General features: G+C 33.3%; 4 protein-coding genes and 1 long non-coding RNA gene across 7 annotated transcripts; all 5 read right to left on the bottom strand.

Moving 5' to 3' along the window:
- Nucleotides 7,108-7,804, bottom strand: LOC109125535. The gene is made up of 2 exons (XR_002032589.1): nt 7,707-7,804; nt 7,108-7,493 (listed from the first exon to the last, which is right to left on the bottom strand). It is a non-coding gene; the product is annotated as an uncharacterized LOC109125535 (long non-coding RNA).
- Nucleotides 9,017-9,563, bottom strand: LOC104701700 (transcriptional regulator Myc-A-like). The gene has a single exon (XM_010417442.1). It carries the CDS (start codon nt 9,429-9,431, stop codon nt 9,108-9,110), a length of 324 nt encoding a protein of 107 aa, XP_010415744.1. The 5' UTR covers nt 9,432-9,563; the 3' UTR covers nt 9,017-9,107.
- LOC104701699 (glutamate--glyoxylate aminotransferase 2-like) lies at nt 10,083-13,553 on the bottom strand. The gene is made up of 13 exons (XM_010417441.1): nt 13,339-13,553; nt 12,739-12,875; nt 12,586-12,651; nt 12,383-12,500; nt 12,212-12,293; nt 12,027-12,114; nt 11,667-11,825; nt 11,385-11,558; nt 11,136-11,267; nt 10,995-11,060; nt 10,852-10,916; nt 10,503-10,751; nt 10,083-10,409 (listed from the first exon to the last, which is right to left on the bottom strand). The coding sequence occupies exons 2-13, from the start codon at nt 12,853-12,855 to the stop codon at nt 10,286-10,288; spliced, it is 1,440 nt and encodes a 479-aa protein (XP_010415743.1). The 5' UTR covers nt 12,856-12,875; nt 13,339-13,553; the 3' UTR covers nt 10,083-10,285.
- On the bottom strand, nt 13,846-17,601 carry LOC104701698 (anthranilate phosphoribosyltransferase). 2 transcript variants are annotated; one of them, XM_010417439.2, is made up of 10 exons: nt 17,123-17,601; nt 16,343-16,825; nt 16,082-16,239; nt 15,875-15,958; nt 15,726-15,778; nt 15,494-15,575; nt 15,205-15,312; nt 14,898-15,021; nt 14,426-14,511; nt 13,846-14,330 (listed from the first exon to the last, which is right to left on the bottom strand). In XM_010417439.2, the coding sequence occupies exons 1-10, from the start codon at nt 17,511-17,513 to the stop codon at nt 14,109-14,111; spliced, it is 1,791 nt and encodes a 596-aa protein (XP_010415741.1). In that variant the 5' UTR covers nt 17,514-17,601; the 3' UTR covers nt 13,846-14,108. The 2 variants fall into 2 exon arrangements, with proteins under 2 accessions (XP_010415741.1, XP_010415742.1); XM_010417440.2 differs by lacking the exons at nt 13,846-14,330; nt 14,426-14,511 and adding an exon at nt 14,519-14,735.
- Nucleotides 18,871-22,140, bottom strand: LOC104701697 (L-tryptophan--pyruvate aminotransferase 1). Of its 2 annotated transcripts, XM_010417437.2 has the most exons (5): nt 21,948-22,140; nt 21,527-21,830; nt 19,769-20,058; nt 19,391-19,686; nt 18,871-19,276 (listed from the first exon to the last, which is right to left on the bottom strand). In XM_010417437.2, the coding sequence occupies exons 1-5, from the start codon at nt 22,031-22,033 to the stop codon at nt 19,092-19,094; spliced, it is 1,161 nt and encodes a 386-aa protein (XP_010415739.1). In that variant the 5' UTR covers nt 22,034-22,140; the 3' UTR covers nt 18,871-19,091. The 2 variants fall into 2 exon arrangements, with proteins under 2 accessions (XP_010415739.1, XP_010415740.1); XM_010417438.2 differs by lacking the exons at nt 21,527-21,830; nt 21,948-22,140 and adding an exon at nt 21,003-21,331.

Below are 26,115 nucleotides of genomic sequence, written 5' to 3'. Positions count from 1 at the left end.
AAACAATTACAAGGTTTTTATTTTATTTATAATAAAACGTCTTGTATGTTACTTTGTTGGCTCTTTCTGGTTAAGTTTTATTAATATCTCTATATACTGGGGTATTATGATTTATGATAAGATTTAGAACTGATACAGTGAGATTCAATTTTATATGTCATCTAAGCGCCAAGATGAGTGAATGAATTCTTTGATCATGTGATGATTTGAAAAAAGAAAGGTGATCTTTTAGTGTAGACAGAAGGATGTAACAATACAGTTATTCATTACAAAAATTAAATAAATGTAGAAGAAGCGGATACAATCGCTTGTGAAAGACCACACCATAAAAATTGTTAGCTGGCAAGAATTTTTTTTTAATAAAATATTTCTTGCATAAATTATTTTCCGTTGTGGAATCTCGTTGCATTGATTCCTTTTATAAAACTCTTGACCAAAGTTAGAGCAACCTCGAGATTGACAATTATGGCCAATTAATGGGATCTATGTGAGAAATTTTTTTGTATGTTTTAGTTTTATTTTTAAAATTTCCATTAAAACAATTACAAGGTTTTTATTTTATTTATAATAAAATGTATTATATGTTACTTCGTTGGCTCTTTCTGGTTAAGTTTTATTAATATCTCTATATACTGGGGGATTATGATTTATGACACGATAACAATATTAAAATTGATCCAGTGAGATTCAATTTTATATGTCATCTAAGCGCTAAGATGAGTGAATGAATTCTTTGAACATGTGATGATTTGAAAAAAGAAAGTTGATATTTTAGTGTAGACAAAAGGATGTAACAATATAGTTATTCATAACAACAATTAAATAAATGTAGAAGAAGCGGATACAATCGCTTGCGAAAGACCACACCATAGAAACTAATAGCTGGCAAGAATTTTTTATTTTTTTGGCAAAATATTTTTTGCATAAATTATTTTCCATTGTGGAATCTCTTTGCACTCATTCCTTTTGTAAAATTCTTGACCAAAGTTAGAGCAATCTCAGGATTGAAAATTGGTCAATTAATGGGACTTATGTGAGAAAGTTTTTTGTGTGTTTTAGTTTTATTTTTATAATTTCCATTAAAACAATTACAAGGTTATTATTTTATTTATAATAAAACGTATTGTATGTTACTTCGTTGGCTCTTTCTGGTTTAATTTTATTAATATCTCTATATACTGGGGGGATTATGATTTATGATAAGATAACAATATTAGAACTGTTCCAGTGAGATTCAATTTTATATGTCTTCTAAGCGCCAAGTTGAGTGAATGAATTCTTTGACCATGTGATGATTTGAAAAAAGAAAGGTGATCTTTTAGTGTAAATAGAAGGATGTAACAATACAGTAATAAATGTAGAATAAGCGGATACAATCGCTTGCGAAAGACCACACCATAAAAATTGTTAGCTGGCAAGAATTTTTTATTTTTTTGGCAAAATATTTCTTGCATAAATTATTTTCCGTTGTGGAATCTCGTTGCACTGATTCCGTTTGTAAAATTCTTGACCAAAGTTAGAGCAACCTTGATATTGACCATTGGTCAATTAATGGGACCTATGTCAGAAAGTTTTTTGTGTGTGTTTAGTTTTATTTTTAAAATTTCCATTAAACCAATTACAAGGTTTTTATTTTATTTATAATAAAACGTATTGTATGTTACTTCGTTGGCTCTTTCTGGTTTAGTTTTATTAGTATCTCTATATACTGGGAGGATTATGATTTATGATAAGATAACAATATTAGAACTGTTCCAGTGAGATTCAATTTTATATGTCATCTAAGCGCCAAGTTGAGTGAATGAATTCTTTGACCATGTGATGATTTGAAAAAAGAAAGGTGATCTTTTAGTGTAAATAGAAGGATGTAACAATACAGTAATAAATGTAGAATAAGCGGATACAATCGCTTGCGAAAGACCACACCATAAAAATTGTTAGCTGGCAAGAATTTTTTTTTTGGTAAAATATTTCTTGCATAAATTATTTTCCGTTGTGGAATCTCTTTGCACTGATTCCTTTTGTAAAATTCTTGACCAAAGTTAGGGCAACCTCGAGATTGACAATGGGTCAATAAATGGGACCTATGTCAGAAAGTTTTTTGTGTGTTTTAGTTTTATTTTTAAATTTCCATTAAAACAATTACAAGGTTTTTATTTTATTGATAATAAAACGTATTGTATGTTACTTCGTTGGCTCTTTCTGGTTAAGTTTTATTAACATCTCTATATACTGGGAGATTATGATTTATGATGTGATAACAATATTAAAACTGATCCAGTGAGATTCAATTTTATATGCTATCTAAGCGCCAAGATGACTAAATGAATTCTTTGATCATATGATGATTTGAAAACAAAAAAAAAAGTGATCTTTTAATGTAGACCGAAGGATGTAACAATACAATTATTTATAACAACAATTAAATAAATGTAGAAGAAGCGGATACAATCGCTTGCGAAAGACCACACCATAAAAATTGTTAGATGGCAAGAATTTTTTTTTGGTAAAATATTTCTTGTATAAATTATTTTCCGTTGTGGAATCTCTTAGCAGTCATTCCTTTTGTAAAATTCTTGACCAAAGTTAGAGCAACCTCAGGATTGACAATTGGTCAATTAATGGGACTTATGTCAGAAAGTTTTTTGTGTGTTTTAGTTTTATTTTTAAAATTTCCATTAAAACAATTACAAGGTTTTTATTTTATTTATAATAAAATGTATTGTATGTTACTTCGTTGGCTCTTTCTGGTTAAGTTTTATTAATATCTGTATATACTGGGGGGATTATGATTTATGACACGATAACAATATTAGAATTGATCCAGTGAGATTCAATTTTATATGTCATCTAAGCGCCAAGATGAGTGAATGAATTCTTTGATCATGTGATGACTTGAAAAAAGAAAGGTGATCTTTTAGTGTAAACAGAAGGATGTAACAATACAGTTATTCATAACAACAATTAAATAAATGTAGAAGAAGCGGATACAATCGCTTGCGAAAGACCACACCATAAAAATTGTTAGCTGGCAAGAATTTTTTATTTTTTTGGCAAAATATTTCTTGCATAAATTATTTTCCGTTGTGGAATCTCGTTGCACTGATTCCGTTTGTAAAATTCTTGACCAAAGTTAGAGCAACCTCGAGATTGACCATTGGTCAATTAATGGGACCTATGTCAGAAAGTATTTTGTGTATTTTAGTTATATTTTTAAAATTTCCATTTAAACAATTACAAGGTTATTATTTTATTTATATTAAAACGTATTGTATGTTACTTTTTTGGCTCTTTCTGGTTAAGTTTTATTAATATCTCTATATACTGGGGGTATTATGATTTATGATAAGTTAGAATTGATCCAGTGAGATTCAATTTTATATGTCATCTAAGCGCCAAGATGAGTGAATGAATTCTTTGAACATGTGATGATTTGAAAGAAAAAAAAAAGTGATCTTTTACTGTAGACCGAAGGATGTATCAATACGGTTATTCATAACAACAATTAAATAAATGTAGAAGAAGCGGATACAATTGCTTGCGAAAGACCACACCATACCTCCAAAGTCATTTTAGACAAAATTTTCATATTCTGGAATTTAGAACCTTCTGCAAAATAGTTAATAATACATAAATGTCATAAAATAAATAAAAACATATTACTACTCCAACAAAAATATTAGATTTACTAGATTTTAACCCGCGGTACACCGCGGGACAATATTTTATATCAAAAAACTAAATTTTAAAATGTATTTGTTTGTTTAGTGTTTAAGATTGTATAACTATATTTTGATTGCTAGTTCTAAAATTTGACCAGCTGTATGTAGACACAAAATGACAATTATTTAGTTTTATTTCTGATAATATTACATTTTTACCATATCGAATTTTTTTTGGTTACAGTTTTTTAGATTTAACCCGTGAAAAAAATATTCTTACATTATTATTTTTTAAAAATTTTTATGTTTTTAAATTTAACCCATAAGTTTTTAGTGTTTTTAGATTTAACCCGTGAAAGAATGATATATGTAAAAGTTATTATGCAGTATACTGTGGGTTTAATTATTTATAAAGAATTTTTTTTGGATTCACCAAGAATTGTCCTATTATAAATAATCTACTTTTTTAGATTTAACCCGTGAAATAATTATTCTCACATTAATTTATTAGCATAGTAGTAATATTTTAAAAAAAAATGTGTCATATCAAACAATATAGTTATTATTGAATCTTAGAGTTTTTAAAGGAAAATAAAAAAAGATATTAAATATATATATAAACATTGTTTTAGGAAATTATAAACCAATTTTTTTTTTGTCAACAAACTATAAACCAAATTGTTAGGGATATTTTAGGAATCTAATTGATTTTGTTTTTTTGTGCAATTATTTAATGATTAACTTTGTAAATAAGTATAACATAAAGGTTAGAACAACAAATATACTTAAAAATGTTAATATAGATATATTTATGTGTCTTTATTATTATTGTAACCGTTTAAACAAAATAGTGAACATTTTCTTTATATGTAAAGATTAAGTTATGTAGTTTGTGGTATTGGACAGTAAATTAATATAGGTTTTTTAGAAACATAAATAATTAAAAATATCACAAGTAACGGTTACAATAATAATTTAGACCAGCATACTAAGTCAATATATCTCCACCTCCAGCCTCTGTTTTCCGGTCTCTCTTCAAACTGGAGAGTTTAATCCGGTTAACTTTTCTTCCCACTCTCTAAGTTTGTATCGCTTTTACAGTTGGGAAATAATTAAATTAACATCTCAGTTTAGTCAGAGATTATAGCTCGTTTGGCTAGGTTCTCGCTCGAACGATGCTTTCATGAAGCTTGCCTCAAACATAGCTAGGAATCAGATTCTTTTCTCTCCACCGAATCAACGATTTTCTAATCTTGTTGTTATTGCCATAGTAGGTTTTTTCCATAGTTTCATCAGCTTGACCTATGATCATGGGATTTAAATATATACAGCATAAGTATGTAATATACTAATATCACATGAATCATCAATTTATAGGGTTGTAAAAATGTGAAACAAAAGGTTACAATTACCTTGTTATGATGGACACCATAGTGCATCCGGATATGAAACAAAAGGATTCCCTAGTAAAAAATAAACATTGTTGCATGTTTTAAAACATGTGTTGAGCCTTTATTGGTCAAAATAGTAAAAAAATATAAAAACTAACGTTTGGCTCCCAGAAGGAGGTGCATAACTGGAGTTGGAGCATGTCTACCGCGCATGTTTGGTAAGTTTGTGATGTTTTAGTTGTCCTTTGAGCCTGAATAATCTAGAAAATAAGTAGTATGACTCATGTTTGCTTTGTTGCTACATATAGCATATGAACGACGATTTTACTGATAACTATATTTATTTGATCTTTACTTGAAGTAGTAGAGCATAACACTTCCCTTCCTGATAGATTTCTTCTATTAACACGCTTCAATCCTTTAAAAAAAAAATAAGAAACTGGTTATTGTTATTAAAGACGACCATTTAAAACATCTTAAAGGATTAAGATTAGTTACCTGCATATCCGTACCTTACAAAAACTAAGGCTTTGAATGGTTGTACACTATGGTGTAGATCGGACTATGCATACCAATATTTTGGTATGCAATATATTAGACTTTAGTATGGAGCAAACTAGTATGGAGTTTATAATGGTATGGAGCTTTTGAGGAGTGGAATGAAAAATGCAGACCAACAGTGAATTTACAATAGTATGGAGTTGTATGTTGAAATGCGTACTAATATGGAGATTTTTAGTATGCATTGTTGCATACTGGTACGCAATGGTGAATGGTAAATTAAGTGCGGACTAGTCCAATTTTAGTCCGGTCTGCAGCATACTATGCAACCATTCAAAGCCTAAGTCACTATTACTTACCTTTCAAATTTTTATTGATTTGCTCAACCACGGTAGTCTTAAAATATGCAAAGAATTAATGCAAAGAATTTTGTAGTGAGTTATGGAATATCCCATTTAGTTCTCGTCAATCAGTAATTAGTTTATTTGCTTATACTAAAATGTCATGCTAACGTAAGGAAATATTACCAAAATGGTTCCACTGGCAAAATTTTATCTTCTACGGGCGTATACCAATTAGTTTTTATTTCCAATATTTTCTTGATTTTGATTACGATTTCATTGTTTATATGGCATTAATTTACTCATATTCGTAAATGTTTGGAAATTAAAGGGTTTTCGATTTTAGGAACTTTATTAATTGTCAAAAGAATTATGGAGATTGTAGATTTTTGTTTTGAAAAAATCGGTTGTATCATTCATTTTTTTGAAAGACTATAGCACCTCTAAAGATATTTTGGAGATTTTATGGAAATAAAACTTTAATGGATAGAGTTTTTTTTGGAAAAATCGAAATGTATAGATTTCTTCAAGATGTTATGGCAATAAAATTAACAAATTTTGGTCAATTTTGGTTGATTTTAGTAGTTTTAGTAATTGAGTGTTTGTGCAATTTTTAGAGATTAAGATTGTAAATAATTTTTTTAATAACTATAACTAAAAGCGCATAACACAAAATGTACTTCAAAAATGTTAATATAGATTTGCACCAGAAAAAACAATTCAATTTACATGTTCTTACACTATAGTCTATGTATGCTTGGCTTGGCTGCCTAAATTTCTTAGGGTTTGGTTTAGTTTAAACGTAGAGATCGGTGTGGAAGTTTGAATGCAATAACAATAAGTGAGATTCAATTTTATACTCCGCCTAAGCGCCAAGACGGATGTATGATGTGAATTCTTTAATCATGAGACAAGAAAAAGTGATCATACCGAAGGTTGTATATGGGCCGGGACTGGATTTTAAATCATGCACAAGTCCAAATTCTTATATTTCAAAATATCTTTTCCAAAAATATACATGATAATGTGACTTTTCGATAAGTAGTGGTTGATATAAGAAACATAGTTATGGTGTTTTATTGTTAAAGGAAACATGAGGTTTTATAAGAAACGTATTTACGATCCGACCAAAAAAAAAAAAAAACGTATTTACGAAAGGGCCAGGTTGTAGTTACTAGACATAGTGTGGATACTAAGCAGCAGTTTAGAAGGTACAACATTCAATTTGTGTTGATCAAATTAGCATTACCATCTTTACATTGTAAAATCCATTTGTGCATCCAAATCTAGTCTGATAACCAAAATACATAAACGCATAACTGGGAACAATTAAAAAAGTCATTACACAAAGAGTGTTCTTAATAATGCACATGAGAATTAGATTAAAGAAATTAAGAAGAGAAGGAGAAACCTCAAGTATAAAACAGATGAAGAAACTGCCGAAGAAAGGTAGACGGAGGTTGACGATCGGAGAAGAAGGCTGATGACTAAGAGAAAGACAATAGCATAGTCAGTTCAAGGGAATCAGATAAGCAGCTCCTTTTCATCCTCTCCCCAAATTCAGTTTTAAGCTGTTTGGCATATAAATGGGTCCTTTTCTGGGTACCAATTAAGTGATAATAAAAACATTCTACAATTAAATGAAAATTTTTTACTTTTGTTTCGTACTTCAAAATTGCAATCGGGAGAAATCGAAAAGGGGAAAAAAACTTTTGTAAAAAAACTTCAAAACTGCAATCAGGAGGAATCTCAACTAAAAACATCATTATGAAGTCAAAAGCCAAAGCCAGATAGAAAGGAAAACAACTTACCAAGCCATGGGACCTTGACGAAGAAAAATCCAGAGAAGCAAAATCGTTAATCAGATGTTTCCCGCAGAGATGGTCGGGAAGATAGCGACGACGTTTTGTAATTTCATCATAAATCTGTTCAAATGGGCTTATATCAATTGAACTTAAGAAATTATATTATTTGGGCTTATATAAAGCCCAACAAATTTGTTAAATTTTTGTGGTGACGTGGATGTTCTCATACGAGAGAAAACTCTGCTATTTTATATATAATTTAGAGAAATATCCTAAAATAGCACTAAAACAAATTTTAGTTTTATGGACAATTATAGCATACATTCCCTAAATTTCCAAAAATAGCACTATTTAACACATTAAAATATTTAAAATTAATTTTTAGTAATTTTTTTTTAGGTTTAGGTTTTCAATTTCAAATTTAAGGTATAGTTTTGAGGGATAGGGTTTAGTATTTTGAATTTAGGATTTATTTTTGAAATATTAATTGGTGCTATTTTTGGAATTTTAGAGATGTTGTGCTAAGTTTGGAAAAAAAACTTATTTTTGTGTTATTTTTGAGAATCTCCCATAGTTTATAGGATAGAATGACATTTGGTATGAAATATTTATGTGAATGTGATTGTCCAAAAGTTTCCTATTATTTTATTTTGCCTACTAAAATTGAGAATTTTGAATCTGAGAGTTGAGAATCTCCGAGAACGTCAAATACAAAAGTTAGAGTATGTATATGATTGAAAGTTGAAACTGTTGACATTGTAAGTACATAGGATAGGATTCTAATCAGCTCGATCGACACGGCCTATTCAATTATTTTACCATTACCAAACATGATATTGACCTCTACTTAAACATGATAGTGGTTTGTTGTGTGGCCGTGTCATGTGGGTCAACTTTCCCAAGTTTGATTTTTCCTCAACTTTTTTGTTTGATTGAAAAAAAAAAAAAATCGAATCGGACTCGAACGTTTTTATCCAGTACCTTGACCAATGTAGGAAACATAAATTGAGTCAAGCTAAGTTTTCATCTTTCACTAATTATGAACTTAATTCGTCACTTTTTGTTAGCCAATTTTATAACATCACACACATGATTGATGAATGATGATCCATCGCAAAAAGAAAAAAAAAATGTTCAAAACAATATGATCATTGGTCACCAATTTGAATTTGGGTTAATTAGTTCTCTCTTTATCCTTATTTTATTCTATATTAAATCTAATTTTACCACACACAAAAAAAAATACTAAAAAGAAAGTAAAAAAAAAATCCTACGTTAATGAGATAGTTTAAAAAAACAAAAAAAACAAAAAAAAAAAACCTCAAAAATTATTCAGTTAATAAGGAATTAACGAAACTCACTAGCTAGGAATCAAGAATATGCATGTATCAAGAATCGTCAGCAACATTATGGTATTCTTGCGAAGAAAGTATCCAACTCTTGAACGTTGAAAGATAAACTCCTTTGCCCGGCAGATTTTGCTCGGCGTTTCTCGATCTTTCCCCGGATACCTGATCGAGGTGCCGGAGGACACTCGTGTTGAGGCGGAATTCTATGTTCTTCCCCCTTTGGAGTGGTGCATCCATCTTCTTCTTCTTCCTCTTCTTTATCTTCTTCTTCCTCTTCTTTATCTTCTTCTTCTTTTCTTTCTTCTTTCTCTGGCTTTGATGAACTCATCACCGGAGCTTTCACTGGGATCGTCACTTTAAGAGACTTTTCAGGAAACTCCATGACTTTGAAAATCCAACAAGAGAGAGAGACGGTACCTATACGAAGAAATAAGAAATAGGGTTGTTGAATATTCAACTGAATATATAAGAAAATTAAAAAAATAATAATAATAAATTATCTTTAAAGAGGTAAAAAAAGGAAGAAACTTTAAGCGGGAAAGGTTGTTTACTCCTAAAAAAGAGTACAAATTCCTTTTTCTTTTTTTCTTCTCGGAAAAGGAGAAAGAAAGAGAGAGTTTATACGTTTTAGGGTTGTTTTCTCTCTATTCTTCTTTTCTGTGATTTGAAGCTTAGAGAAGAAAATTCCAAAAAGGAGAAGGCAAAAAAGAAAGAGGTTTTTTTTATTTATAATGTTAATTATACTTATGTTTTATTATTACTCGCCTACAACTTTATTTAATCACGATAAGATAAGTGCTTAACTTAATTAATTATTATTTCCATTTAAAACAAAAACAGAAAAATTTATGTATAAATATTGACGGCGGAGAAAGTGTAAAATATTATGGGAAGAAATTGTTGAAAAGAAAATATATTTATTGTATAATATAAACCATTATCATGTTCATTATTTATTCTTAATTTTTCTAATATGATAATTGTTGTCCAGAGTCCACCTTAATAATTATATAAATCATTTACCGTATACTCGTCCATAAAACTTAAGTTTTTTTAATTATGTTTGTGGCTCTGTTTTTACATTATAGATACAAAGGTTTTTATTAAGAGCTCACAACAAGAAGAGTTTTACAGAGAGTAGGACCAGTATGGTATAGCTTTTTAAGAGTGTGAATAGACCAATAATAATGTCGTGAAAGAAGAACCAAGTGATCTCTGATGAGAGTCCTTTTCTTTTCACATTCTGGAGTAACCAACACCGTACTGAGACATGAACTCATCATTGAACTTTTTGAAACTGTCCATAATCTCTGGCATTTCTTCTTCTGCTGGCAGGATTGTTGTCCTCAGATGAAACACCCTGCAACAAAAACCAAAACATAATGAGCTCACAAAGAGGTTTGCAAGAACATGGAAATGTTGTTTTTTAGTCACAACAAGAGTTTTTTTTCACCCTTCTTTTTGTCCAAATCCAGAGCCTGGAACTGTGGAGATTCCTGTGGCTTCTAAGAGCTTAAGGCAGTAGAAAACGTCTGGGACTTTTCCTGCTTGTTTGGCTGCTTGGATTGCTTTCGGCGGCAACTTTATTTGAGGAAACGAATACATAGCACCTTCTGTGAAATTACAGACGACGTTTTTGCAGCTGTTGAATCCATCAGTCATCATCCTTGCTCTTCTTCTAAGTGATTCTAGTATCCCCTTGCTGTTAATAAAAAGTTCCAATGAAGTTATGAGATCTTGATCCTCCATCAAAGCAGTGATTTTGTAGAGATCAGTAGAACATGTAACTTAACTATATTTACCTTTCACGAACAAATTGGTCATAAGAAATGTCTCCAGGCTTTGGTGGGCTAACCATTAAACCCATCTGCACAAGACAAGAGTTCAGCGGAGAAATCATTCGGTAACCAGCAGTTGCTAAAAAAAAAGAGAAGGGCTAGCTTACAAATATCTGAGCAGAGACGTTGGGACTGAGAGCTATAGAGGCAACCTTGTATATCTCCTCAACAGTCTGCATTACCAGACATTTAAAAACTCTTGCAATAACCAAACTCACGGGTTAAAAAATGGAAGGTCAGGTACAAACCTTGGGAGGGATATTTGTCATCTCAAAGTAACCACCTCGTTGCCCACATTCACCCCAGTATCCTTTAGAAACGGTGTGGAAAGATATAAGCTGGACTTCCTTGCTGATCGGTGCTCCCATATCCATCAAAACCTTTACAACATTCAAGATAAAAATGAAGGATCAATCATGCAAGACGAAGTTACAAAGACAGGCTAGTCGAATCGGAGCTAAGGAGTTAAAGATATCAATGAAAGACAAAGTTGATACCTTCTTGGAACTGATAAAGGGACGCTCATCTTGGTATATGTTCTGCTGATACACTTCGTCTCCAAGAAGAACCAATCTCTCATTACAACAGAACCTCAATATCTCTCTTAAGTTAGCTTCGCTAAGACACTGGCCAGTTGGGTTTCCGGGGTTAATGATCACCATTGCCCTTACCTGCATTACCCATACGAGAGAAAAACATTAGAGCGGTGAGAAGTGAGATTTCATTACAAAATTTCTCTGCCTCAAAAGATTCGAGAAGAAGAGTGGAAGAATACTAACTGTTATTCCTTGAGAACGAGCCTGAGCAACAGATTGGCGAAGGTTGTTAACATCAAGTCCCCAGTTTTCAGACTCTTCAAGATAGTAAGGAACAAGAGTACCACCTAATAGAGATATAGTAGCCGAGTAGAGTGGATACTGTGGAACTGGAACCAGAATCTGCCAACCAAGAAAACTTGTGACCAGATGCTTATAAACCAAGCCTAAACCTATACCATTTGCCATCTCACTAGACTAAAACCTTTACTCGGGCCTATTGCCAAATTGATATGAACCAATTCATGATAAACCAAACGAAATGGCTTAACATCCATGTACGAAAACTTTAGATAAAGGAACAAGCGAGTAAAGGTTCATTACTCCGTCTTTCTGACCGCGTATGACACAATTCAAAATTTGCATCACACCTTTGCTAGCTCCATCAGTTAAAAATATAAGTTCTGGGTCGCTGTAATTTGAAGATAAGAAGAACCAAAAGGCCTCAGAGTAGTTTTTCTTACATAAAATCTATTTCATTGCATAAATAATCAACATGATGCAATCACCTTGGATATCCATCACGCCGTTCAATGAACTCAGCAACTTCCTTCCGAACTCCCGGAAGACCTCTTGAGTCACTGTAAGCACCTGATTAAAGGTAAAGCAAAACTCGCTTTTTATTTGTACAACCTAAGCTAATATAAAACCATGAGCTGAGTTGTCTAAGAAAGACATACCAAGACCACCAGAAGTCAAGGAAAGATAATGCTTAGCTCTTGCAATAGCATCTGCTGGGAATATCATCCCAACGTTTGGGTCGTCTAGCAGAAATGGTGCTTGGCATAGAGCAACCACCTGCATTGGTTTTCCAACTGTTTAGGTTTTAATCGATAGATCGAACAAGATATAACGTCAGGAAACATGAGAATTGAACATATACCTGACGAGGAAATGTCAGAGGCTTCTGTCCTAAAGCATGAGGGTTTCCAACATTTGTGAAAATAATCTGTAAAATGTGACAATCAAACAAGTTAAGAAACCAAAGACACTGCCCATGAAGCTCATAGTTGCAAACGCATAACAAAGTTGTTACCTTTTTGCCTTCTTTCTGAAGCTCAGAGGCACGGAGATAGAGTTCACCTCTTACTGCATACTGACAATTCTTCACGTTTTCATTCAGGGAATCATAGTCTAATGCCTTGAGAGACATCTCCAGGATTTACTTTCTCTCTACAAACAATATAAGCAGGTGTATAATACTCTGACGAAGTCATCACGAGAAGAACCATAATCGAGTTTGTAAATCAAACAGTGAAGTAGAGGTAAAGAGGTATCAATGGACCTAAGCGCATCAGTAGACTCTACTAGAGATTTCACATAACACAACGAGAGTTGACTTGTTGACTCGATCATAAAAGATGACTTTTCTCCAATCTATATAACTACAGAACTCTACAATCAACTTATTCCAATACATTAACAGTGAAGGAACCGCCAATAAAATCATCACCAACACACTAGATTCGAGCATAAAGCCACGTAGAGAGTGAACCCCACAACTCAAAATCTACAGAACCAAACTAAATCAAAGAAAAGGCGACGCCTTTCGAAATGGGTTTTCGGAATCGAGACAAAAGTACACGAAATTTGATCAACTGTGGGAACTTGGAAATCTCGATCAGCAACGACTCACCTTCAGATTAGTTTCGTTACCCCCAAAGGTGTCAGTAGAGCACAGCAAGAAAGACTTGTGGGCACTTATTGCATTAGTCTTTTAGTATATGATATAAAAAGTTTGGCAAGATTACGATTGTGTGTCTGACGTGAATTTGGACACTCGTCTGATCAGATCATGTGGCATAAGGAGAACACAAAAAGACGAAGCAGCTGAGCCACTGGAATATGCAAATAAGAGATTTTATCAATATCCAAAAGTCATTTTTGTACCTTTTTGCTACAAAATCGATTTTTTATAAAAGTTAAAAGACAAATTGTATGGACTCTGTTTTTTATTTTCTTGCAAATATTTTTGCAACTCAACCTATAGAAAGTAGTAACGTCGCACGTCCCTTGCGTTTTCGATTCACAATGTTCTTCTCCAGACACAGACGCTTTTGTTTCTTTCTCATTGTCCTCAAGACAAAGAGCGTCTCCATCCGAATCTTTGATGGGGACTAAATGAGTAACATGAAATCATGAATGCGCAAGAGGCTTAAGAACATAATCATAAATCACAAATACAAATACAAATAACAAACATTTGTTCTCCAGACTCTGTACAATTTAACTAGCCCTCCATAGAAAAGCCCCACAAGCATTGTGTTGTGTGTTCCACTCTGTAAAAAACACTCAGTTTTCAACAACTCAACAATACAACATAACAAAAACAAAAAAAGAATCAGAAAGGTGTGTGCTTTTTCTCTATTCCGTGTATGATTTGTCAGACTCTCCACATTGTTGGAGCTATTTCATCTTGCGTGAGATCTCTATGTAATTCAAAAGTTTCTTTAGAGCCTTTCCACTGTCAATAGCTTCCTTTGCTCTCTCCATTGCTACAGCTACATCTTCTGCACCTTCACTTCCCAACAAATGATCCACAATCCCAGCATTTAGGACGATTCTATCATAAGCCGCACCTTTCTCACCACGAAGCGCTGCCAAACCCAGCTCTATGTTCTTTGACACCTGCTCATTCAACAAAAGTACGACTAAAGTTCTCCCCTTTGTTTCCAACCATTGCCCCCAACAGTGTGAAAGGAACGTGTTTTTAGAGGTTTTACCGAACGATCAGTTCGTGGAGTCTCGGTTGGTTCAAACCCATAGTCTCTTGCATCCACCTCAAGATTGAAACTCTGACGCGACACTCCTACGATTCCAGAAGTTACTTTAGCCATAAGTTTTAGGAGCTGAAACTATATCGATGTACAACAAGATAAATACTAGCACCACGGCACAAGGCAGATTAGTTCATATCTATTCGAATAAGGACCAATCTAAACAAACGACAGCTCTAGTGTTATATTGGAAAGCAATTTGGAAAGGCGAATCCACCAAAACACTTCGATCACCAAGACAAGTAGTACATCAAAACTGCATGCAAACCAAATACGAGATTAGCTGGTAGTTTATTAGCCTATGGACTCCTAACACCTACAAGCCGGTTTACCTCAACACAAATTTGCGCCTGGATTCATATAATATTCAAACAATAGAGTCTAGTTTGAAACTACGAAAGTTAATAGTTATCCTTACCGTCAGCTTCTAGAGCTGTGTCTGAACTCGATGAACGAAACCCAGAACAGTAATTAACTGGGAACCCTTTTGATGCACTTGCTGCTCGCACACGTGTTGTCATTGAGAGAGCCCCCTCCTCGCCCTGCATTACCAATATAAATCTTATAAATTCCCTTATAATCATACCTGCAAAAATTTCTGTTAAAAATTCAAAACTTCAAATGGATACTAGTAAGACAAGTTCCTAACAGATTTCAGATTCTAATTCTAAGTTCCAAGCGCGTAAGGCATTAGGATATATTTGTGGCAAAAGAGAGAGTCAAACCTTAACAACCAAACCAGAATGGACACCTCTTCGTCTCATAAGCATTAAGAGAGGTTCTTCGTAGCCTTCGTGGTAAAACCCAGCCACAATTGATTCCTTTCCTGTCGCCTGCAGTGAAAAACAGTCCATAAAATATCTGCATACAGACACCTTCTCTCAATCCCTCAATGCTTTATTTCTCCTAAAACTTGTCTTAGTCAGCATGAGCTATTAAACGTCTCAACTCTCAAGCAATTCAAATCTTAACGCATGGAGCATAAAATGCGGTGACAAGTGATAGATCCCTTACCCTCACAAATTGTTGAACTTTTTCCGTTGTAGCCAGAGGAGGGCGTTTCTTTATATGCTCCCTCATTTCGATTAGCGAATATCTGCAAATAGTAAAGAAAATTACCAACACGCCCAGATATTTTTTTCTCAAACTGTTTATGGAAGGAGGAAAAGGTTGTATGCATTAGCATAGCCCAAGATCTAAGAAAAAACAAGAAATGGCTCAAACAGATGGTTCTCAGATTTCATACAAAGACGGCCGAGCTTCCCGTAGACTGAGATATGCAAATCCAGCCTTCTCGTCCTGGAAGAATCAAACAGGATATTATAGAGCGCATAAAAATGGGCTTGCAGGAGAAAGACAGACATTAAAAAAAAAAAAGAGAAAACCTGTAGGCACCTCGATGAGTTCTTTTGCCTGCTGAACAGACAAGCTTGTATTTGCTCCCATAAACTTCAGTATTTGTTCCTCAGTTATACCCGCCTGAAGAACATAACAAGAGTTAGAAAGTTAATGAAAAGAAATCTAAAATATTTCCTTTAAAGCATCATCATCATCTATAGGAAATGTAGTGCTGAAAAAAATGATCATCTTTGTTATTCATACTTTTGGAGGCATCCATTCCACACCATGGAGTAGTGAAGATTCACCATAGCAGGATCTAACTGTAGCCACAAACAGAGTGCTTCGAAAGAATCGAGTATTCCCATCATAAGGCTCGCCATAATGGGTTAAGGATTTGACATTAGCAACTGGAGGAGCCCCTGAAATTAGTTGAAGATACTTAACTCAAGTCCGAACTTAGTATCCTTATGGAATTATCATTCAATCCACTGAATTCACTGTATTGTAAAAGAGATTTTTTACCATGTTCGTCATCGAATGCTAGACAGTAAGCTTTAAGCTCTCGATCTGTTTCTCTGTTCATGCGTTGGCCAATCAAAAACGCCGAAAGCAATGACTCACTAACTCCCGAGTTTAAGCTACCATCTGTTTCAAGCGGAAGAACGTCTCTTAAAACACCCTTAACCTCTTCATAACCAAGGTGACCTCCAGCCAAAATCTCTCTTAGCGCACCAACCAATCTCATCTCACGAGTTTCGTTACCAACAAAAGTTGGTCCAACCGAATTTCCCGTACCCAAAAGAGAGCCTTCAGGATCAGCAATAAAGAGCACATCAGGAGGTAGTGCCCTAACCAGGAGTGGCCAAAACACATCCATTGCACGCTTTTCCCCTTCGCTCCATTGAGTTTCCTCCGGAAATGCATTTGCACGGATTGTCATCCCAGCAAAAAATGCCCCAAGTTGCGCCTTTGAAACAGGTTCTTCATCCTTTAGCTCCCCTCTAGCTGCATCCCAGTGAGACGAGTAATGAGGCCCAAGAAGGCAAGAACTCTATCGAGCCAATCAATGAACAAAGTTGCTAAAAAAGAACCAAAAACCTTATGCAAATCATAATCCCAAATTCTTACAAAGCCGCACAACTGTAACACCAAAATCAAACAAGCTGAAGATGTAAAGCTTGAAACTTTCAAATGCTTAGGCTTTCGAGCTAAACAGAGGCAATTTAAAGATCTATCAAAATCAGTTCTTTCGTCCACTACCACCCAAACATGAATCTACCTGATCTTAATGAAAATGCTTACCTGATCTTAATATAGTATCAAACACCTTAAAAGCCTGTTCTTCACTAAGGGGTCTAGTCTGAGTCGGCCCTGTACAAACCCTAGCTTGAGCATCAAGAACTGTAGGGTTTGGCTTCGGAATCGCTGATCCCCGGTAAGTGGAAGATAACGCCGGGTTCTTAATATCAGATTGTTTAAGTCCCAACTGCTCCATCATTGCGGAATCCAACACCGCCTTTATACTCAACCCACCAGTTACCTTCCGCCACCTTGTACGGCCACCGTAATCGGTTAAAGGAAACCGGAGACATGAAGAACTCAGTCCGTTGAAGTTTAGAGACCTGTTGTTGATCTGTGAAGAAGAGATCGACGATAGAGAGAAGGAAGATTCTGGATTTAGAAAAGCTTTCATCGCCTGAATCGCTTCTACTGTTATCTCCGTTCGTAAGAACTAAGAAATCGAGCCTCTGTGACGTTCTCTCTCAGATGACGATGACGATGGCGATGATGATATAATTGTAAATAAGGACCACTTTGTAATAAAATAAGATTATAGGCTTATATGGGCTCAATATTCTTATTTCAATAAGGACCACTTTGTAATAAAATAAGATTATAGGCTTATATGGGCTCAATATTCTTATATCTGTGCAGAAGCCTTTTATGAGTTATTTGGGCCTATAAGAAACTCATGAACGGATACAAAGCACTTATTGTTGGAAAGCTGATCGATCAGCGCCTGGACTTGTTAGCTCATTTGGTTTGAGGGCTTAGCTCCTTCACCTCATGAGTTCAAGCCCGGGCAGAGGAGAGGATGAGAAGAAGAAGAAGATGAGATAATTAAGGAACAAAACATATATATATACATATATATATATATAGTTTCTCCACATTTGAGGTATTTCTAAATACCTTTTTTTCTTCTTTTTTCCCTAGGTCTTGTAAAGTTTTACATTGACTCAAAATCTTCTAAATCTGATAGTAAATATAAAAGAAATTACGACATCAAACTTGTACAAGGATTACAAAAAAAATTAAACGAGCCACATTTTTTGGTTTGTGATATTTTTATGTGCAAGTGTTTAAACCATAAATGAATTAAGGTAAGGAACAAAAATTATATATAGAAAATGAATTGTCAACTACTAATGCTCACATGGTCTATTGGAGTTGCCGAGTTGCCTATAATGTATCTGATTTGAATTTATAATCTCTAGTTTTGTCAATCTTTTATACTAACGTTTTCTGTTTTGCTTTTTTTTTTTTACCTGTTTATTTAGTTCTGTTGTTGATTAGTTTATATGCTTCAATAATTATAACTTATTTGATAGATTTTGTAACTTATTTGATAATTATAAAGATATTTCAATAATATTTGATATTAGAAACAACTTGGTATAGTTCTATTGATTTTATAGAACTAATAATAATATCATCAAATTTTGATTTTTTTAAAAAGAAATATATAATAACAGCAAGAAAACAATCTTTTAAGTTCAGTTTGGACCACACCAGTGTATTTGGACTAGTCATGCTTGATGCTTTCGATGTAAGCCATACAAATGTATGAGTTGATTTATCAAAATAGAAGTTAGACAATGTTTAATCTCTGCGTGATGGATCCTACTACGGGGACTAGTTACGAATTATATCCATATTAATTTGGACATCAAGCCATGAATGCTTTAAGATAAGTAGTAGGGGTCTATAAACAAATCCAAGATTTATCCAAAAAGAAAAAACTTCTCTCGTACGTGGAACAGGTCGTGTTAAGTCTAAGAACTAGAACAGTTTCACCTTGATATTTCACATACATATAGAAAGAAACTAAAAGGCCATAAAGATAGAGAGAGGAGTTCAGAGTTCTACCTCTTTGGTTCTACATATTTATTTATAGATAAACATTAGGGTAAAAGCTAAAAACTAGAAAAGTCATCTTAATTATTGTAAGGCGTTATAAGCGCTTGTGATGATCTAGAGGTCAATGCTTTTAATGAGCTTTCATGTTGGCAAGTCTCTCGAGAAAGGCGTTAAAATCATCTTCACGACTAAGCATGCTGACACGGACATGCTTCTTGTCAGATCCACAACGTTCTCCTGCTCTGCACAATACCTTGTGTCTCCTCAATTCACTTGCCAGATCCGTCTCTTCCTTTGTCCCCAACCACGCAAACGCTGTAACACATATTTAAAAACACATCGACCGTTACGTCGTATTCATTTATATCCAACCGTTACAAAACATTTTGTCTTTTAGTGAAATAAATAGTAGTAGTAGTAGTAATTTACCAGGGTAAGATTCGAGTGATTTTCCAAAGTAGTTGCAAAATGCTTCAGGGTACTTGGGAAGAGTGAAAGCATCGCTCTCTTTCACCACTTCACGTAGCTTCTCCCACCGATCCTTCATCATCTCACGACCATACTTGAAGAAATTGTCAGACTCCGACTCACTCTTACAAGTCTCCTTTAGAACATTGAGGATCTTAGCCGTTCGAACCTGTGACTCCTTAGACACACCAATCGAGTTCACTATTATATACTCAACCATCTTCTTAGCCACCTCCTTGTCTTTCACCAATGCCCACCTTCATTATATCATCCAACAAAAGTAAATAAATTGCTTTTTTATATATAGTTTTGTAAGCAAGTTTTGAATAAATATCTAACCCGATGCGGGACCCCGCGTGGCCTGTGATCTTGGAGAAAGTGAAGAGCATGATGTCATGGTCTTGACGGCGAGTGATGGGAGTGTAGTGGGGCCAGTAATAGGCAAAGTCATGGATCACCTTGGCTTCGTCGTCGTCTGGACGGTTCACCACAGTCTCTCTAATGGTTCCGTCAGGGTTATTGGGTGACGTTACTAGCTCGATGTACGGACCTTTTTTGTCGAAACTCCATGCGTCTCCTTCCCAATTGTACATACCGGAACGAACATATGTCGTCTCCTCCACATACGTCTATGTGCAAAAATATAAAAAGATTTTACATTCTCAAGAATGAATTATTAAAAAAAGAGAAGAATGGTTTTTGGTAAAAGAAAAAAATATTAATAGTGGGGACATTAGCATGTTACTGATGTCTTTGCACATGAATCTACAACACATGTATGAGTGTATATGTAAGAACTAAGAAGAGAAAGGGTTTTTGTAAAAAAAAACGTTAAACCAAAAAGAAAAAGAAAAAAAATTGGTGGATGTGTTGTGTTGTGTTCGAGAAACATGTCTGTCACCGTGTCTTTTAGATCTCCAATCTTGCTTTTTACAGACGACGCCCACTAAATCTTTACACTTTATTTTTTTTAAAGAGACTTACGATTTTAGATCAAACTATAATATTAACCATACAAAAAGACCTAATGAAGCTTCTTTCAAAGATTCATGTAAGACCAAAGAGGAAGATTCTTCTTTAGCATTTTTTTAATGGGTATTTCATTTAAGTAACGTATGACATCCCATATAAGTGAGAAATACATCAATTGCTTCTATGTCGGGTTTACATTTAGTTAGGCAGTTTTAGAAGATGAATCAAAAGCAACACCAAGAAAATATTTTTTAAAAATGAAAGAAAACTTGAAAATTTAATTTAAGAACAAAAAAAGAGAGCAAGGATAATATAGATCTGGACTTGATCCAAAATTCTACTCAAATTAAATTAATTAATCAGAGTTCTCGTTTGTCTAACTAAAAAAACGGTTCATTAGCTAGTCAAGATCAATCACTATATGTATTGTATATTATAAAACAAGATTCACTTGATATTTGTTTTGTTAGTTGCATAAAAAAAAACCGTCCAAAGGTGTTTAAAAAGTTAATTTATATTGTCAACGGAGATTAATTATTAATTAAAACAAAATAGGAAAAAGATACGAGGATGAGTTTAGTTTTTAGTGGTGGGGACTTACGGAGTAAAAAGGAGCGGCGGCGACGACGCTGACAGGATTGGTCCCAGCGAGTGAAGACAGTGCGTGGATAGCCGCTTGACAAAGCTGTGTCGAACCGGTCCCGACCACGATGTACCTATCCTCAGTCGCAGCGTTACCGACAGCACCGTGCAAGTTCTTGATCGCATCCTCAAGCTCTGGTTCAAGGAACCAACACAAGTTGGTCATATCGCTGAAGTAACTCATAAGATCACAACCACGTATCGTCACCGTACACCTGTCACCCATCTTCCTCCAGTATTCTTCGTAAGCCGTTGGATCACCACTAAAAAGGAAAACAAAAAAAATATATATATNATCACTATATGTATTGTATATTATAAAACAAGATTCACTTGATATTTGTTTTGTTAGTTGCATAAAAAAAAACCGTCCAAAGGTGTTTAAAAAGTTAATTTATATTGTCAACGGAGATTAATTATTAATTAAAACAAAATAGGAAAAAGATACGAGGATGAGTTTAGTTTTTAGTGGTGGGGACTTACGGAGTAAAAAGGAGCGGCGGCGACGACGCTGACAGGATTGGTCCCAGCGAGTGAAGACAGTGCGTGGATAGCCGCTTGACAAAGCTGTGTCGAACCGGTCCCGACCACGATGTACCTATCCTCAGTCGCAGCGTTACCGACAGCACCGTGCAAGTTCTTGATCGCATCCTCAAGCTCTGGTTCAAGGAACCAACACAAGTTGGTCATATCGCTGAAGTAACTCATAAGATCACAACCACGTATCGTCACCGTACACCTGTCACCCATCTTCCTCCAGTATTCTTCGTAAGCCGTTGGATCACCACTAAAAAGGAAAACAAAAAAATAAAAAGAGTGAAACTCGGAGATTTCGATTTGTTTTGAGCCTATGATCTTGCAATGTCGTTAAGGGGTTTTTTTTGTGAAGGAAAAAAAAACGTACTGATCCAAATTGACGACAAAATCGGACAAAGGGATGTTCTTATTCGAAACGTTTTCGGGTTTCTTCGGGTTCTCCAATTTCACCATCTTCTTCTTCTTCTTCTTCTTCTTCTTCTTTCTTGGTTTGGTTGGTCTTTTTTCTTTTCTTCGTTTGTAACAGTCTTTAATGATTAGAGAATAGTGTATAGGTCTGAGTGTATTATAGAAGGAAAGCGATATTTACAATCTTCTTTTATCAATAAAATACTATATATCTTTTCCCCCATTNNTAAAAAAAAAAAAAAAAAAAAAAAAAAGGCAAGAGTGGTAATGCAAAAAAAATTATATCTTTGGCCAAGAAAATACACTTATAAAATCTTTACTTATAAAGGGCAATAATAGTATTAGCTATTTTGGCAACAACAAAAAAGAAATAGTGTAAAACTTTTCCGAAAAGAATTACTCCACAATAAACAAAATATAAGTGGAGGTTATTGGTTTGAAATTTTAATAGAATTTTAAAAACTTTAATTGTAATGTAGAATCTGTTGTTATTAGATCAAGATTTTATTAAACTATGTTAAAGTTTAGTGTTATTAGTTAATGATTTGTAAAAATTCATTTAAAATTTTAACAAACTTGGGTTATTGGATTCAGACTTTTGTAAAGTCAATAAAAGCTTTGTATTATTCAATTAAAACAAAAAATCTAGGATTGTTAATGAATTCAATTATTATGTCATTTTGTTCATGATTGTACACACTTTTTTTACCAAATAAAGTCATGGAAAATATCACAAAAATACAGAGACTGTTTGGATTACTTGACAAGATTTTAGAAAACTAATCAACAAAACTATAAAATATTCTCTAGCAATCATTAAAAATCTTTCACTTATTCAACTTTGATGATTTTGTTGAAGTCTTCAAAATTCTTTATAAATTAAAATCCGATAACATCCCCTAGATAGCTATAAGTGACATACAATATTTCAAAATGTAAACAAATCTAACAAAGAATAACAAAAGGGTAAGGAATTACCACATAATTAACATAATTACCATGACTTAAACATATACTATCCTTTTTATTATAAGATGTCTTTTTCTTCAATGCACAAATTTTTTAGATATTGTTTTTGGTATGAGAAATTCTTTTAGTATCTCTTCAGATATTAATTATGTAACTTTAATTTGTTTTTTTATTTGTATCTAATTAAGATGATATCTGCTGACATTATCGATATTTGAGATTCTATTCATTTCTATCTGCCAAATAGATCTTGCCTTTGCCGTCTTCATAAATCCCTAAATGACTTAAAATACATGTTTTAATAAATTTTCAAACTATATGAGAGTTAATTTTACACCGCCATATTAATTATGTGTACTTCATTTTGATCTTTTATCTGTAACTAATTAGATGATGTCCGCCGAAATTCTAGATATTTGACATTCTAGATTCTATTTGAGATGTCTGTAACCTATTCCTAACTATCGAAAAACAAAAATCTTTCGTTTGTCGTCTTCGTAAATCTCTAAATGACTACTAATACATGTTTTAAATCTCTAAATGACTATACATACACATTTTATTTACTACATTGTTAAAATGGTTTGACTAACAGTTTTGCCCAAATGCTATTTTTCATAGATAAATTTTTGTACCCGAATATATTTAAAGAATAAAAATACTTATTCTTTGGAATATTTCTTTTTATTGATTTATTTAATCTATTTTGATGGATATTAGTAAAAACAAATTAAAAAATACATTTTCAAATTTTTGTATTTTTCTAACTAAAAATAAAAGAAAACATCCTTAGCGTATAAAAATGCTTATAGTATTTGCTAATCATATTGTGGTCTTGAATGAAAGTAGTTTTGGTCTAGTTTATGGCTTTTAAAATCTAAAACTTATAATATTCCAATCAGACATATCTTAATCATATACTAGTTTTCGAAAGGTGTTGATGTCCTTTTATTTGAAAAAACTAAAACATACTCCATACACATCATAGAATTATACAATTAACAAATCTAACTCATTTTAGTCTATATCTTTTTTGCAGTTGTGAAAAAAATGATTATTATTATTTTCCAATATTGTTACTTTCCCCCGAAATTTCATTTTCAAAATCAGCTTCATTAATTGCGTGAGTGGGCGAGAGTAAATCTTGTAGGATTCTTTCTTTGGATTCGTTGGCTTATTCTTTCCTATGCATTGAATGAAAACATCAATGAAGAAAAATCCGAGAGTAGTTAATGCCTTCAGAGTTCAAACCACATTTTACATTGTTTTGGCTTCTTGCAAACCAACTTTGAGTTTGATGCAGTCCTCTCAAAGCATAATGAACTTTTTACAATTTCGTCAGATCATCAGTCATCAAAAACAGTAACACACTACCATTTACCAATTAACAACGTAGTGGATTTTTCTTTTAATTTTAATAGAAATGGTATTGAGACCACCAAGTTGGAAAGCGTACGTAGGGAGAGACTGAGGGTAATGATGAAGTCACAAGCCATTCAAATTTAAATATTTAATTCTCCATTTCCCATAGGACTTCATCATCACATATCCTTATATGGACCTATTTTGATCACTATCTCATTCATTCATAGTGATTCACACCCTCAAATAATTATCATCCGTCGACATTAGATATTTTGAAAGATAGTAAATATCATCAGAATCTTTAGTTTCCAAGAAACAAAAGCAGGTGGACGTGATATATCGACTTCCCGAATGACAAACTAAATCAAATCTTCTAGGTCAAATTTTCTTTTGGGTAAACGACGATTCAAGTGATTTGATACATGATCAATATTCATTCTAGTACATGGGACCAAGTATAGATATATTATGCACAAAGAGTCCCGCACAATGATGATGACTATGCATCCAATGATAATTTTTATATATCCCACTTTAATTTTAAATCTCCTCAAACAAATCAGAATTGTCGTGGTTGAGTTTTGATTTTCATAAAACAATGCGTATCTATAAAAACAACACAATGTCTTGATATATATATATATAAAACTTAACCACCAATAGCAAGAAAATATTGAAAAGTTACTACTAAACTAAAGTAATGTACGTACACAATATAGAATTTAATACTTTTGATCATCTTATAAGAAACTATATTCTAGCTAATACATTTGTAGAAATTGCGTCTAAAAGTGATGCGCCCTATATCTTTATTACTCTATAGAAAAAAAACTATCTAAAAGGCTTTTGTCAATCAATGGTTGACAAAAAAGAGAGGTTATATCAATTTTTTTTTTTTTTCTAAACTTCATTTCATTATGGGAATTAACTGTTGATACATAGTCATGATGAAACGTTTTATGAATTGCATAAGACTTTGTCCATGCTTTATTGACGAGATTACTATCTTAATGATAACACCATTATTACACGAATTAAACATATTTAAAAAGTGTGCATATTACACTAAAATTTCGTCTTTTTTTTAAAAGTCTTGCGAGTTTAACTGTTTAAGGTATGTTTTTCGAAGGGTCGTGATATCACGTGGAAAGGTTCGATACGATAATTTTGTCTTACCTATAATTGAAGGAAGGGGAAAAAAGTTGGCTACTAGTGGTATTTAATTAGGTTGACTTTAAAATTGTCGATTCTATGATAATTTCGCAGTTTCGTCTTTCTTCTAATCAAGTCATCCTTTAATCATTTCTTAAAAAATATTCTAATTTTGTCATAAATATATTAATCGAGAGTGTTTGCCAAATGGCGAGCCTACGTAGTTGAAACGGTCAGAGTAAAAGGACAAAGAACATGATGAGTCGGTTTGCATGCTTCACGCTCCCACTTCGCTCGCCGTTGTTCTTGTTGCTTGTCGTCGTTTTGTTTTATCAATATTAATTAACAAAAGAAACCCAAATCATATGTATTCGCACTCTATTTCATTCGGATTGGTTCTTCCGACCCATCGATTAAATGTTTTTACAGTCTATGTTAGTTCGTGCCTTAAACAACCACCTATATGTCATTATCAAAGATGAACAAGACAGGCGTAACAAGGAAAACTAAACCTAATTAAAAACTTTATCTGCGCGGACTATCATATGTTTTAAGTAAGAGCTGTTTCCACCATTGGTTTAGTTTACACTCTGTGTGCATTTTGTAAAAATATGGGATTTACGTTAAACTAATTTACCACT

This window comes from Camelina sativa, chromosome 7 (genome assembly GCF_000633955.1).
Source record: "Camelina sativa cultivar DH55 chromosome 7, Cs, whole genome shotgun sequence".
NCBI classification, from domain to species: domain Eukaryota; kingdom Viridiplantae; phylum Streptophyta; class Magnoliopsida; order Brassicales; family Brassicaceae; genus Camelina; species Camelina sativa.
This window is presented reverse-complemented; position numbering and strand designations above follow the sequence as displayed.

Excerpts from the sequence above, each read along its gene's own strand:
- LOC104701700 (XM_010417442.1), bottom strand. The coding sequence starts at position 9,431 with ATGGAGTTTCCTGAAAAGTCTCTTAAAGTGACGATCCCAGTGAAAGCT.
- LOC104701699 (XM_010417441.1), bottom strand. The coding sequence starts at position 12,855 with ATGTCTCTCAAGGCATTAGACTATGATTCCCTGAATGAAAACGTGAAG. Across the intron at positions 12,501-12,585 it reads CTCTGACATTTCCTCGTCAG|GTGGTTGCTCTATGCCAAGC; the intron begins GTATATGTTCAA and ends AAACCAATGCAG. Across the intron at positions 11,559-11,666 it reads CTCGTTCTCAAGGAATAACA|GTAAGGGCAATGGTGATCAT; the intron begins GTTAGTATTCTT and ends TGGGTAATGCAG.
- LOC104701698 (XM_010417439.2), bottom strand. The coding sequence starts at position 17,513 with ATGAAAGCTTTTCTAAATCCAGAATCTTCCTTCTCTCTATCGTCGATC. Across the intron at positions 16,240-16,342 it reads AGCATTCGATGACGAACATG|GGGCTCCTCCAGTTGCTAAT; the intron begins GTAAAAAATCTC and ends AACTAATTTCAG. Across the intron at positions 15,779-15,874 it reads AGGCAAAAGAACTCATCGAG|GACGAGAAGGCTGGATTTGC; the intron begins GTGCCTACAGGT and ends TGATTCTTCCAG.
- LOC104701697 (XM_010417437.2), bottom strand. The coding sequence starts at position 22,033 with ATGGTGAAATTGGAGAACCCGAAGAAACCCGAAAACGTTTCGAATAAG. Across the intron at positions 21,831-21,947 it reads TTTGTCGTCAATTTGGATCA|TGGTGATCCAACGGCTTACG; the intron begins GTACGTTTTTTT and ends TTTCCTTTTTAG. Across the intron at positions 19,687-19,768 it reads CACGCGGGGTCCCGCATCGG|GTGGGCATTGGTGAAAGACA; the intron begins GTTAGATATTTA and ends GATATAATGAAG.